General features: G+C 51.5%; 1 protein-coding gene across 1 annotated transcript; it reads left to right on the forward strand.

Annotated features, from left to right (window-relative positions):
- Positions 1–639: 639 nt before the first annotated feature.
- On the forward strand, positions 640–8,049 carry LOC136358658 (interferon-induced very large GTPase 1-like). Its single transcript, XM_066314576.1, has one exon. The coding sequence runs from the start codon at positions 644–646 to the stop codon at positions 7,934–7,936; it is 7,293 nt and encodes a 2,430-aa protein (XP_066170673.1). The 5' UTR covers positions 640–643; the 3' UTR covers positions 7,937–8,049.
- The last annotated feature ends 6,202 nt before the right edge of the window (positions 8,050–14,251 follow it).

Genomic DNA, 14,251 nt, shown 5'->3' on the forward strand with positions numbered 1-14,251 from the left:
ATCTGGATAAGATAATCCAGGAATGTGGGGGATGTTTCTGATGATCTTTTTCATTTTCTGGGTTATCTGAAAAAAAGAAGTCTTCATTTTGATACCATGCTATAGCCTAAGAAATCTATATATATTAATCATACGACTATTTCTAAGCTTCATTAGTAGCAGAAAAAAAAAGAAACTATACTAATACAGCAAGGTTTTCCAATATTATACATATAGTATTCATTTTAATATTTGGAAAAAGCCAGTAATATAATATGTACTTATACACGTGTGTGTGTCTCTGTGTGTGTGTGTGTCTGTGTGTGTATGTGTGTGTCTCTGCATGTGTCTGTCTGTGTTTGTCACAGTCTCCGTGTTTGTGGCTGTGTGTGTCTGTGTGTCTGTCCGTGTGTTTTTATGTCTCTGTGTGTCTCTCCTGTCTCTGGGATACACAGTCAGTTTCAGGGTTGATCCTGCACACAGGAAAGCCACAGGCACATCCAGTGTGCTGGGAAGGAGAGCCTGGCTCTTGTGCCATCCCAGGCTGGGCTCCAGCAGCCGGCTGGGAGCACTCCCCAGGGCTGCAGCTGCTGCAGAGCCTCTGCCAGGAGGCTGGGGCCTCTGCCAGCACCTTAGGGAAAGCCTGTTTTCTTCCTCCACAGACATGGCTTCGCAGGAGGACACACAAGAAGGGGATACAAAGGCACAGCTCCTGGCAGAGGCATTTCAGGAGGAAGGATTGGATGCTGGATACTGGCTGCCCAAGGTGTCACAGATCCTGGGAATCAAGTGCAGAGAAGCCCTGCAACATCTGGAATATGAAGACTACCTCAAGTTGGAGTGTGTGGTACAGTACCGCTGGGAGAAAAAGGCACTACAAAAACTCCTGAAAATAACAGACGACAAAACATGTGAGGAGTTGCACAAGAATAAGGTGGAGAAGACAAAGGAGAGACAAGAAGTGTCCAAACAAGCCCTGAAGAATCTGACAGAAATGCTCAACAGCCGCAGCCACAGCCAGGATGCTATGAGGGAGAAAGCAGAGACTCTGTGGCAAGCCATGGAGATTCTCAAAGAGTTCTGGCCACCACCAAAGAAATCCTTGGCAGATATGCTGGAAAGTATCCAGAAGCAGCTGGAGCAGCAGGAGTTGTCAGCAGTCAGGAGGGAGAACATCCCTGACACGGAGGTGCTGAGGCGGGCATCGGGGGGACTGGCCCTGCAGGGCATCTACAGAACCAGCAGAGCTGAAGATGTGCTGGGAAAGCGAGAGCAGCTCCTCAAGGTTCCTGAGGGATTCCAGCTCACTGGTCCAGAGCAAGGATCGCTGCTTGAGAGGAAGGAGTTCTCGTCCTCTGCAGCAGAATCCACCTTCACCAAGTCCATGGAGCAGCTGGGGTTCAGCATGAGTGTTTCTGCCAAAGCTGCATTCTGGGGGAGTAGCCCGGGAGCGGGTGTAGATCACAGCAGCTCCTCACAGCCCCAGAACACCCACCAGTCCCACTCTGAGCAGAGCTACTTTTGCAGCACCAAGTACCAGTACATCCCTCTGGCCTCCTGCCACTTCCAAAGGCATCAGCTTCTCCTCTCGGATGCGGCTCTGCAGGAGCTGCAAGACATGGAGCAGCTCTTGAGCTTCACTCAGGAAGACAAGGCCCCCCTGATGAATAGGTGTGAGAGGTTCTTCAGCAGGTTTGGGTCCCATGTAAACCAGGGTCCCCTCCACTTTGGGGGGATATTCTGGTGGAAGGCATCCACAGAAGGATTCCGAGCTGAGAAGTGGGAAGAGTTGAAGGGACAAACATGTGAAGCACTGAACAGCCTTGTCAGAGCCAGCTGGGGTGGCTTCCTGGCAAGTGCTGCAGGGGCCCCAGTTGTTTATAAATCCAGCTCAAAAGCTTCTGTCATGGGGAGAGCCAGAGACAGTTCCCATACAGCAATTCAGCTCTATGTGGTCAACACAGGGGGCCCCCCAGACACAGCTTCTCTTCCTCAGTGGAGAACAGGGCTCGTGTCTGATAACACAACGTGGTGCGTTATCGACCGTGGCTTTGAGCTGATCCCTGTGTGGGACATCATCTTGTGCAATCACAACAGGGATTTTAAGTCCGTGGGTCAGATGAGCAGAGCCCTCAGGACTGCATACAAAGAGCTGACAAATCAGAGCATTGGCACCAGTTTTGGAGAGGAAATAGAAATTGCAGTGCAAGAGGCCAGAGATTTCATGGGGACTGTGAAGACCTGGGAGGTGACGGTGGATGAAAGAAAGCTTCTCATGCTGATGGAGCTAAAATATGATCTGAATGCAAAAACCAGGAACCCCAGTGTGTGGATCAACGTGTGCCTGTCAGACAAAGCCCTGCAGGACTTCCTGGTGAACACTGTGCGCAGCTGCCAGGAGTCACCTCCAGAAAACACCAGCTCTATCAAGGTGATGTTGAGAAGCCTCCTGGATCCTCATATCTACTCTGTCAAGGACTTCCCTGAGGCTTCCTCCATTATGCAGTGGATCTCCCAGACTGAGCATGCGCTTCCCAGATCTCCCAAAATCTCTGAGCTTGGAGAGCTCATTAAAACACTGCAGCAAATGAAGGAGCACATCTATGCTGTCACCTATGCACCAGGAAGCTCTGCTTCTGCTGTTCATGAAGCAAAGATAGAAGCCACCCAGACCAGCAGCCTGGCCATTTATTCCTTACTCCAGTCTCTCCAGGAACGGGCCCAGAGGGACATGGAACTGTTGGTACTCTTGATTGCCACCAGCACAGGGTACCAGGTGGAAAGCAGCAGTTTCCTGCACCTCCTTGGACACCCAGAAATTCAGTACATGGCCAAGGAAATGGAAGCGGCACATGAGGAGTACGTGAACCTGAAGGAGCAAGATGACGACAGAGCTGAGGCCTCCCTTCTGCTGACGGGTCTGACTGTGACACCCGAAAGTCAAGAGCTGTCCCCAGAGCAGAAGAGGGAGCGTTTAGTTTTCATGGAAGGTCACATGAAAGGCTTGTGGTCCCCACGGATAAAGAATCTTCTCCAAAAGCACAGTGGAGGCACAGACTGGGAGAGGCTGGAACGGGACTTGCATTCCTTGATCAGTGGGCACTTGGATGAGAAATGGGATAAACAGAGGACGCAGATCGTAGTCAGCGATCTGGAAGACACTTTTGCAACACGTTGGCCGCCCAGTCAATCCAAGTCCAAGTCAGACAGCAGCCAATCCAAACTAAATAAAGCCACTGCAAACCAGGAATTCCTCCAGCTGCTCAAGCGCCTTGGACTGGAAAATCACTACCCAAGAAAAATGGGGATGGGAGATTTCCACACCATCTGCAAGACATCACTGCAGGACAGCCAGCCCAGCAAGGACACAGAACTGCAATGTTACTTCATGCAAAAGCTGTTAATGATGGATTACCAGGTGAGGTACCTGACATGCAGGGATGAGAACAAGCCAAAACTTGCACCCCTGCGACAAACCACAGAAAAAGAGCACCAACACTCAGACTCCTTTGAACAGTTTTTTGATGATTCGGAGGAAGCAGCCTCTCACTGTGCAAGCGGGGACGGCCATGTGCACCCCATGGACCTGCAGATGGCCATTTTCCATTGTGCTGATGACTTCCTGAGACAGACCCTTGCAACCAAGCTGGCCTTCTGCCAACTGGCGCTGCCTCTGCTGGTGCCCAACCCGTGCACTTCACACATCGAGTTCCCGCTCTACGCCCTCAGCCAAATCCAAAGGAGCTGGAAAGAGGTGGAGAAGTCACGAAATACGTCTGGAACAAAGAGTTACAACAACAAACTCATCTTTCAGGCCCAGACACCCATCGTGTCCTTCATCCGCATTGGCAGCTCGGCCTCCTCTTCCAAGTCTCAGCTCCTGAACGCTCTGCTGAGCAGACGCAAACACGACACTTTCTTCCACCGCCACTGCAGGGGCAGCACTAGAGAGCGTTTGCTGATGGAAGGGGTGGTGGAGATCGCCTGGTACTGCCCCCGTGGGAGCCACGATGACACCTTTGAGTGCTGCGTGGCTTTCTGTAACCTGCACGGAGACGCCAGGGATCACGGAGCACAGCTGCAGTTCCTGCAGGAGATATCTGCTGTCAACGTGGCTCTTGTGTCTGACTTGGAGCACATGGACAGCAGGGGGAAAGAGCTTCTGCAGAGCCTGTGGCAGTCACAAAGGCCTTTGGTTTGTCTTCTCACAGAAAAAGAGTGTGTTGCAGCTGCCAGACCGAGTAAAAACATAAAAATAGGGATGAAGAACAGAAACGAAGCAGAATTGATGGTCCAGCTGACCAAGACAATCAGGAATGCGTTGGAAGCGTCTAATCTACATTTCCGTCTGGACGCCTGCGTGGACAAAGCTCGGCAGCACGGATTTGTAGTGGATGCAGATCAACCCATGTGTGTGGCAGCCAAAGGAAAGGCCAAGGAGCTGGTGGACCTTCTGAAGAAAGAGAAGCTGTCTGAGATCAAATCCCAGCTGCTGCCACTACAAGGAAAACTGTGGAATGAGTGGTGCAAAAAGGACAAAGAACTCACTCGCTTGCAGGAAAAGGGGGACAAGACCATTGAGCATCATCGGAGCCAAATTGAATATGACAAGAAATCAATAAGAAGGAAGCAACTTGAACAAGCTTTCCCTCTCAACCCACTGATGAAATCATTCCTTGTCTTTCTCCAGACCCAGCCAGCAGATACCAAGAAATACTTCCTGCATTGGATGAAGGTCTTTATGGATGAGCTGTCCTGTGGTCGCCTTGAAGAACTGAGGAGGGACTATCACAAGTTATGGTCTGAAATCCTGGCAGGAAACAAAAATCAGGAGAAAACCAGTGTCAATGCTGAGTTGCGGAATCAGCTGGACTCCATCTCTGATGAACTCAATGATTCATCCATTGGCCTGGAGCACCTTCTGAGGGAGGCAGGGCAGATTTATGAAGCTCTACAATTATCTGAGACAAAGAATTACGATTTTGAAAAACTGCCCGAAATTGCAGCACAACTTATGGTTTTAGGGTATCCCATGGAGCTGATGGATGGGGATGCTTCTTACCTGCCCTTGTGCTGGGTGGGAGCAATCTTTGACAGCTTAATTGAGAGGCTGGGGGACAAACGAGTGTTTGTGCTCTCGGTGCTGGGCATCCAGAGCACGGGCAAGTCCACCCTGCTGAATGCCATGTTTGGTCTGCAGTTCAACGTCAGCGCGGGGAGATGCACCCGCGGAGCCTTTATGCAGCTGATCCCAGTGGGCCAGGAGCTGCAGCAAGACCTGGGCTTTGATTTTGTGCTGGTGGTTGACACAGAGGGACTTCGTGCCATCGAGGTGGCCAATAAACAGTCCCTGAAGCATGACAATGAGCTGGCCACCTTTGTCATTGGTGTTGGCAACTTGACCGTGATCAATATCTTTGGAGAAAATCCATCAGAAATGCAAGATGTTCTCCAGATTGCTGTGCAGGCTTTCCTGAGGATGAAGAAAGTCAATCTTTCCCCAAGCTGCCTCTTTGTCCACCAAAATGTGGGAGAAGCAACTGCCAAGGAGCAGAACATGGAAGGACGAAGGCGTTTGCAGGAAAAGCTGGATGAAATGACAGTGGTAGCTGCTCAGCAGGAATCCTGTGACATCTCCTCCTTCAGTGATGTCATTGGCTTTGATGTGAAGACCCACATTCACTACTTTGCTCACCTGTGGGAAGGAAACCCCCCAATGGCACCACCCAACCCCACCTACAGCCAGAACGTTCAGCAACTCAAGAGCAAAATCCTCCAGACTGCCCAGAAACAGTCGCAGCACAGCATTTTGAGGCTCTCGAACCTGAAAGATCGGATTAGTAACCTCTGGAATGCTTTGCTGAGTGAAAACTTTGTTTTCAGCTTCAAGAATTCCCTGGAGATTGCTGCCTACAGGAAACTGGAAAGTGCCTTTAGTCAGTGGACCTGGAGGCTGAGGAGTCACATATTAGACGTTCAGATGAGACTGGACAACAAAATTTTGAATGAGGACTTGCAGAATGTCACCAGAGAACTCCTTGAAGGGCTGGTGCAAGAGACAAGTGATGCCATTGAGAAAGAAGTGGAAAAGTATTTCAGGGAAGACAAAGACCATGAGATACTGGTGCAGTGGAAATCAAGCACAGAGCTGAAGCTGAAAGAGCTGAAAGAGACTCTTCTTCTTGAAATGAAAAAGAAATGTGAGACTCTTATTGAGCTACAGAAGGAGCAGAGGAAACTGGAGGCAAGGAAGTTGGAATATGAAAATGAGCTCCTGAGAAGGAGTAGGGAGCTGGCTGTGAGTCTGAAAGGGAAGAGCCTCAGTGAGAGAGAACTGAGAGGCAACTTTGTTTTTGTCTGGAACAAGTGGATTGCCAAAGTCGCCCGTGCTACTGGTCCTCGGGAATCGGTGGACATTGATACAGAAATCGAAGATATCCTTCTAGAGCACTTCAAGGAGCCAGGTTTCCCTGAACGGATCAGGTCATTTCCCAAAGGCAGAGAATTTTCTTTTGATGTAGAGAAACATGTCACTAAAACGACTTATTTTGGTATTGTTAGCAGGAGGATTTGTGATGCTGATGTTACCAGCTTGCAGCACATCACAGACAAGATCATAATGAGTGTGAGGGCAAATATTGATAAGAAGGAAGAAGAGAAACGTGATTATAGTCGAAGTTTTATTCATGAAATACTCAATGAAGTACAAGAAGGTGTGAAGTCTGTCCCCAGCAATGTAAAATGTACTTTTAACAAAGAGTACAGCATCGATTTGTCTCTGTATCTGTGCAAAATGGCAGCAGAGAGGTTTAAAGCCATGCACAAAGCATTCCAAAAGGCAAATGACCCATTCTTGTATTTGAACAGCAAGAGAGAAGATTTCTTCCAATGCTTCCAGATTTCCTGCCAAGGAGCCACTTCAATCACAACTTTTGCTGGTTTCCTTTGTGACAAGATTGAACCAGCTCTTCGCCAGGCAGTCTATGAGAGGACGGCTAAAGACATTGCTGAGGACATGCAGGGCAAATTAGCAGATTTCAGGGGCAGCAGAGCCAATCTGGAAGTTTGCATCCTGAGATACCTGGCAGAAGAAGAGAATTTTGAGTATTTCAAGCAGTACCTTAAGTTTCCAAAAGAGTTCTTTCAGAGGTACATTGAGAGACGAGTGAAGAGTCACTGTTTAGATGGGAACAGGAGGCTGGAGAAGTTTTTAGCTTCCTCCCTTGATCTTCTCTATCGAAAGATCCTGTCAGCTGTTTCTTTATCAACCCAAATTTTCAAAGACAGAAAAGACAGAGAAGACAAAGTCTCTCTTTGGTTGGATGAATTTTGCAGGGAACTGACAGAGGTGATCAGCTTGCCCAGAAGTGACCTGAAGGGCATCGAGCACCAGGAGGTCACAGACATTGAGTTCCTGAGCAGTGCCATGGCAGAAGCTGTGGATGACCTCAGGGACAGGCTCCAGAAAGAATTTGCTGGTGCTGACATGAGCTCATTTTCAACACAGCCTCACACCATCCTGGCAGAGCAGTTCGTGGGGTGCTGGGAACAGTGTCCCTTTTGTGGGGCTGTCTGCACAAACACCATGCAGGGACATGATGGAGACCATCAGGTCATCTTCCATCGCCTACGAGCTTTTGTGGGAGCCAAGTGGAATGAGACGGACCAGCTGGTCATTGATATTTGTTCCAGCCTTGTTGCAAGTGACGGCTTATTCAAAGTTGGTGACAGTGAACTGATCCCATACAAGAGATATCGTGATGCTGGACCTCCATTTTCCACTTGGAACATTCTTCCTGATTCATCCATGCAGGCGTACTGGAAATGGTTTGTGTCTCATTTCAAGACACAGCTGGAAGCTTTGTACAATGGGAAATTTCAGGGCAAAGGAGAAATTCCTGAGGCGTGGCAGAGAATCACCAAGCAGGAAGTACTGTCTGAGCTGGACAGGCGTTAGGCCACATCCATGGGAAGGAACAACCAGAGTGGCTTTGCAGTTTAGGTGAATTTTGTACCAGGCTCTCCACAAAATGGACTTGTAAAGATGACACTCTAAAGCACAATGAAGACAATTGTATCCAATTATTGCCACATTTGTTTAAAAAAGGATCTTTACTGCAGCCATTACTCGGCAACTCCCTCACTACTTGATAAAGCCAGTATCCTCTTGCCTTCTTGCCATAAACATTTCCCTCTGCTTTGTCCTGGAGCCAAACCAAACCCCCTCCATGGGGTGATCAGCCTCGTGGCCAAGCCTGAGCCCAAGGGCCAGGGCCAAGGCAGCGCTCCAAGCACCCCTTGGATCAGCTGCTGTGGGACAAGAAGGGACAGTGCCCCAAAGGCAGTTTTCCTGCAGCAAGGAGGTGTCCTGCTTAGAGAAAAGGCTGCGGAACCTGAGGCCAGCTCCATGCTGGCTGCAAGCTGGGCTGCTTGGCTTTTGGGCACCATCCTTCCTTCTCTGCCTGACTGCAGCGTCCTGGATCAGCTGAGGCCGTTCTCCCAGCAGGAGCTGTTGTGCCCCTGGGCTCAGGAAAACAGTGACAGGACTGTCCTGGGGCTCAGGCAGTGCTTTCACTCCCTGTCTGGGAGGTGCTGTGTCTCTGTCCAGGGCAGCTGCTCCTGCTCAGGTGCCTGGGGCTGCTGCCCTTCCCTCCAGCCCGCAGCCCCGGCAGGAGCTGCTCCTGCCCTTGGCCTCTCTGCTGAGCAAAAGCCTTTGGAGTGTCCCACGTGGAGAATCCTGTCTGCCAGCACCTTGTGCAGTAGCCCTCGGGGCAGTGCTGGTGCTGTCCAGGCAGGCTGGTGGCACCGGAGCCGTGCTCTGGAGAAGGTGGCACCAGCTGGCTCTGCCCAGGGAGCTGTGGGGGCTTTTGCTGTGCAGGTGCTGCAGTCCTGCTGGCAATGTGAGGGTCAAGGCCTCGTGGAGAGCTGGCTGAAGGGCTGCTCCAGCCTCATCCCCTGCAGGCTCTGCTAATACAGGAGTTGATTTGGACTGTGCTGCTGTGTCTGCTTTGTGTTCAGGGGAGCCACAGCTGGGGGTGACCTGAGCTCTGTGTGCTGCAGACAGGCAGGGGACAGGGGCGTGGCACTGGGACAGGGGCTGTGACAGCAGAGGCTCTGCTCCATTCAGGTTCTCTGCTCCAGGAGGGGCTTCACTGTCTGCAGGGACAGCAGAGAGGGCAGGGAGCCCCAAACCACAACATCCAGGGAAACCAATGTTGGTGGTAGGTGCTGAGGGAGGCAGCAGTGGGAACCAAGGCTGGCCTGTCACACACACAGAGGGCTGAGAAGGTTGATCCCAGCCAGGTTCTGTGCTCTGGAGCTGCTCAGCTGGGCACCTGTGGGACAAATGGGAATGGGCCCAAACTCTGCCCAGCCCAGCCCTGGCCAAGCAGAGCCAGAGGCAGTGAGAGGAGCCAGAGCTGGGCCGTGTGAGCTTGTGCTGCAAGGGCTGAGTGCCAGGGACTGGGGGCAGCTGGGCTGGGAGGGGATTTGGGCTGGCTCCTGGAGCCACACTGGGAGTGGAGGTGCCCCTGGCCCTGGTGTCACCTCCTGGGCTGTGTGGGGAATGTCCCAGTGCAGCTACTGGAGTGAGTGGGGGGACCCAGTGCCACAACTGGGTGCAGTGGAGAGGACCCAGTGCAGCAAGGGTGGATGGCCTCAGGCCTGGGCTGGGGTATCAGGAGGGTGTAGGGTCCCTCTCCTGCCACCCTCCCCTGTGCCAGCTGTCCCAGCTCCCTCTGCAGTACAGCCAGACTGTTCCCTGCACCTTTCCCTGTCTCTGCCAGGACCCCTTGGCCAAAGTGTCCCTCAGTGGGATCGTCTGGAATCTCCTTCCTTGCAGGCCCTGCTGTGGGGAGGAGCACAAACCGCTAAAAGGTCATCTCTAACCGTAACAATTCCTGGTTATGTTGCCTTCCAGTGACACCAGGATGCTGCAGCTCTCCCAGGCTGCACCAGCTGGGACTAAGGGTGTGGTGACCCTGTGTAACACCCAGAACATTTATTTACATGTAAGGGGCTAAAGTGAGTTTCCTTTACTGTGGATTTGCACACAGGAGAAATACCGAGCAGACATTCTCAAGAGGTCAGATTTACACAGAAGTTTGGTGCCAAGAGATTGAAAATGAAGGAATTTGATCAACCTTTTCCAGTCTCTGACACCCTGCAGGGTCCCGAGGAGAGCTGCTGGTGTTGGGGTGTGACTGTAAAGTGGAGCAGGAACTGTCCAGTGGGGTCTGTCTGCTGCACTCACTGGAGAAGATGGGGCTGGCAAAGAAGGGGGACATGGCTGGGATGTAGAGAATAAATTGTTAGAAAGTTGATACAAAGTTCCACTGTTATAGGTTTATGAGGATAATGAGTTGTTGTTTGAATGAGTTGTTGTGTAAATTCCCTTACCCTCGGGTATGGTCCCACTGCTCCCCTCTCCTCCAAATGGTGAACCACCGGAGACCATGAGGAGGAGGATGACATCACCTAGTACACAAATGTCAGATTCCCATGGGACTCAGGGGAGAGGCAATTCGTCTAGTGGAGACCCCTAAAAACAATGAGCTATGACACCTCGTGCAGGTAAAGAGCAGAAGTCACGCTTCTAACCAGAGGGGACATCAGACGACATCAAAGCTCAAGTCAGGATCCCTCACTTTCGTCACCCTAAAAGTGAGCCGGGAGTGACATGGGGACCCTGGCCCTGAAACCAGCAGCTGTCACCTGGGGCACTCCTGTGGGTAAGGAAGACGCAGAGCTGCCGGCCCACAGAGCTGACATCTTCTTTCTCCGCAATGTCTTGGGAGCAGCGCTGGTGTGTGCACACCCTACAAGCCCCTTCCCCGACTGTTCCCAATAAAACTGATATCACTAGGGAGCTAGTCTCCTAGCACTCATAACAGGGGTGCCTGGCTGGGAGGGGCTGGGATGGGGATGGAAGGGTAGATGGGGAGCTCTGAGAAGACAAATATTGCTCTTAATTTCCCTTCCTCCTTTTGCTCTCTTCTTCTTCCCCTTCTTCTCTCTCCCTCCACAGAGAAGCTGTTGCTGCCCCATTCCTGGAAGTGTCCAAGGCCAGGTTGGATGGGACTTGGAAATACTTGGGATAGTGGAAGGTGTCCCTGCCCATGGCAGGGGGTGGAACTGGATGGGCTTTAGGGTCTCTTCCCACACGGAATCCATGAGGATTGCGGGAGATGAGAACGGTACAACGATACCTTGAGTATTTTTCTGGTACCTAAAAGAGATCCAAGAGGGCAGGAGAGAGACTTCTTAGCAGTCTCTGTGGTGCCAGGACACGGAGAATCGCTGCCCGCTGACCCCGGGCAGGGCCAGTTGTGTTTTTGGGGCTCTTTTTTCCCGCTTTTGCGGCTCCCCTCATGCGCGCGGCCCTCCCGGCCGCCAGGCGGCGCCATGCCGGCGGGGCGGGGCGTGGTGACGTCACGGCCACGCCGGGTGGGCCGATGCGGCGGCAGCGGGAGCGGCGCCGGGAACAGCCCCGGGAACAGCGGGAGCGGCACCGGCACAGGGAGCGCCGGGAGCGCTGCCAACGGCGGGAACAGCGGGAGCGCCGCCATGGAGTACGTGAGCCCAGAGCAGCTGGCCGGCTGCAGCAAGTACAAGGTAGCGGCGCTGACGGGGGCCGGGCTCGGGGCCTGGCGCCGTGAGGGGGGCGCTGAGGGGCGGCCGGGGGAGGTTGGGGTGCATGGAGGAGGGAAGGCTCCAGGGGGACCTGGGGGCCGGGCTGGGATCCTCGGAGGGGCTGTAGGGAGAGCCGGGCTGTGGAGGGAGTCCCGGGCTTTGTGGCGGAGGGAGGGGCCGCAGTGAGCCCCGAGATTTAAAGGGAGCGAAGGGGAACTGTAGGGCAGTCCGAGTTTTGGGAGGATCTATGGGATCTGGGGCTTTGGGGTAGGGAGGTTTGCAGCGATGTGCGGGGTTTTGGGGGACTGCGGTGAGACCCTAAACCCGGGTTGGGAAGGGGTGGGAGGTGCAGGGAGCCCCCGGGTTTGGTGGGTTTGCACTGACACAGGGGTTTGGGGACGGGGGTTTGGTGCTGCAGTGAGACCTGGGATGGTGAACGGAGGGCTGCAGGGGAACCTGGAGGTCGGGAAGGGGGGATTGTTGCTTTAACACAGCCTGGCTTTTAGTGTGGACAGGAGAAGCTACAGTAGCAGCTTCTGAGAAAGAAGTTTGTAATATGTCCAGCAGAGTCAACCCTGACAGCTCAGATGGTAAAGAAATTGGAAGCCCAATTCGAGAAGTTAGTAATGGCCTCTGTCATGACATATTTGAAAAGGAGGTCAAACATGCATGCCGTGTTTCTTCTCTTCCGAGGGGCGGCGAGGCAGCCAGCAGGGCCCATCCTGGTGCAGGTTTTGGGGCCCATGTGGCCGTGGCTGCCCGGGGACCATCTCAGCACGGCCTCCGGGATCATCCCAGTGCCACGAGTGGCCGCACAGCTGGGACCATGCAGCCGGGGTCAGTGCCCAGAGCGCCCATGCAGCCGGGGCTGTCTGGGCACGGTCTGCAGTGAACTGTGCCTGCTTGACCACTTCTGACCAGCTGTGCTGTGGGCAGAAGGGCAGGCGTGGTGGCAGCAGCTTCTCCTTTTCGGTGCCCTGCATGAAGAGAGGCGCTGAACGGAGCCAGCGCTGGCACTGCCCGTGTGGCAGTAGTGGGGACAATTTGGACAACAGTGAGGGGCATGGCCAGCAATTCCTCAGGATGGATCCCAGACAAGATCAGCCTTTCAGTGCTGCAAAGCCCTCTAAGAACTTTTCAATTAATACAACTTGAGAAGAAAGCAACTTATGGACAACAATTTTCTTTGAAGTCACAGAAAAGGAAGAGGTGAAGACATGAAGAGAAGAACATGGAGACACTAAGGTCAGTGAAAAGGAGGGAGGGGGTGGTGGTCTCCAAATGTCAGAGCTAAGATTCTTCTGCTAGCCATGGTGAGGGCTATAATACCACAAACTGTTTTTCTCTGTAATTCATGAAATGCATGGGGGAGATGCAGAGATCCACTCGCAACCCAAGAGAAAAGGTGCTCACACTAGAACAAGTGGATGCTGAAAAACTGTAATCTAGTGGGAGACCCAAACAGAGAGGGAAGGCCCTTGCTTCCAGGGATAGAGGGCCCTTGCTTCCAAACTAGAATAGCTCATCCTAAAAAGACTATACCCCATGAACTAATGGCCCATGAAAAAACAGTTGTGGGAAGGCTGTTTGCCTGTGGGAGGGACCCGTGTTCCAGCAGGCTGGGGGCACTGCTACTCATGAAAATGAAAACTAAGCTGGAAAAGTTCACAGAGAATTGTCTCCCGTGGGAAGGACCACACAGCACAGCAGAAAAAAGAAACTCCTTTCCCTAATCAAACTGGAGAAGGTTTTTTAGAAATAACAAACTGACTAAAGACTCCCATGATTTGTCTCTGTGCGCTGATGGTGAGAAGGAATGAGCGGCTGGAGGGAGAATAAAAGGTGTTCTAAAGGTTTGTTTTAGTTCTCATTGTCCTCCTTTAATTATGTTAGTACATTTTATTTCTACTGTTGAAAATTAAGCCAGTTTTGCCTTCAGTGTTTTCTCTGAATCCTTATCTCACCTCATGAACTCTTCAGCTTTTTTCCTTTCCCCCTGCTCTGCTCAACTCTAGCAGAGGACAATGAGTGAATAGGGTTTTTTTGTGGGTGCCTGGCTTTGCTGGTGTCATACTGAATCAAGGGGTTAGAAGAATAAAAAGGGTTAAGAATTTAGTTAGAAGGATAGAAGCTATATATATATATATATATATGTATATATATAATGATTAACACTTTAGAATAGAAGCAATATATATTGATTAAGAGGTAGCAAGAGGATGTGTCCCATGCTACACATTGAACAACAACACTGAATAATTTTCTTCTTCTTTTCCTTCACTAAAGCCAAAACCAAAGGGTCCCAAGGTGCAGAATTAACTCTACAATCCTTTGGCTATTCAGGGTGATTTCCCAAGGGGAAAACATTCCAGCAAACATCACTTCATCCCATTTTTGTTCTCAAGGCAAGAATAACATCAGTTTTAACTCTAACAGTGTTACAGTCTAAGGTAGTATTTTGTGGCCGGTTTTATCACTGAAGAAATGAATTTTCTTTTCAAAGGACTGTTTCACCACTCGAGGCCTGATGAGCTTAACATCTCAACAGCCTGGGAGTAGCACAGAAGATACAGAAAATACCTGTAGCACAGTAGAGTCCTGGTCTGGGAAAAGAGAGCTAAAAGAAGGAAGAATGAGAACC

This window comes from Sylvia atricapilla, chromosome 3 (assembly GCF_009819655.1).
Source record: "Sylvia atricapilla isolate bSylAtr1 chromosome 3, bSylAtr1.pri, whole genome shotgun sequence".
NCBI lineage: Eukaryota > Metazoa > Chordata > Aves > Passeriformes > Sylviidae > Sylvia > Sylvia atricapilla.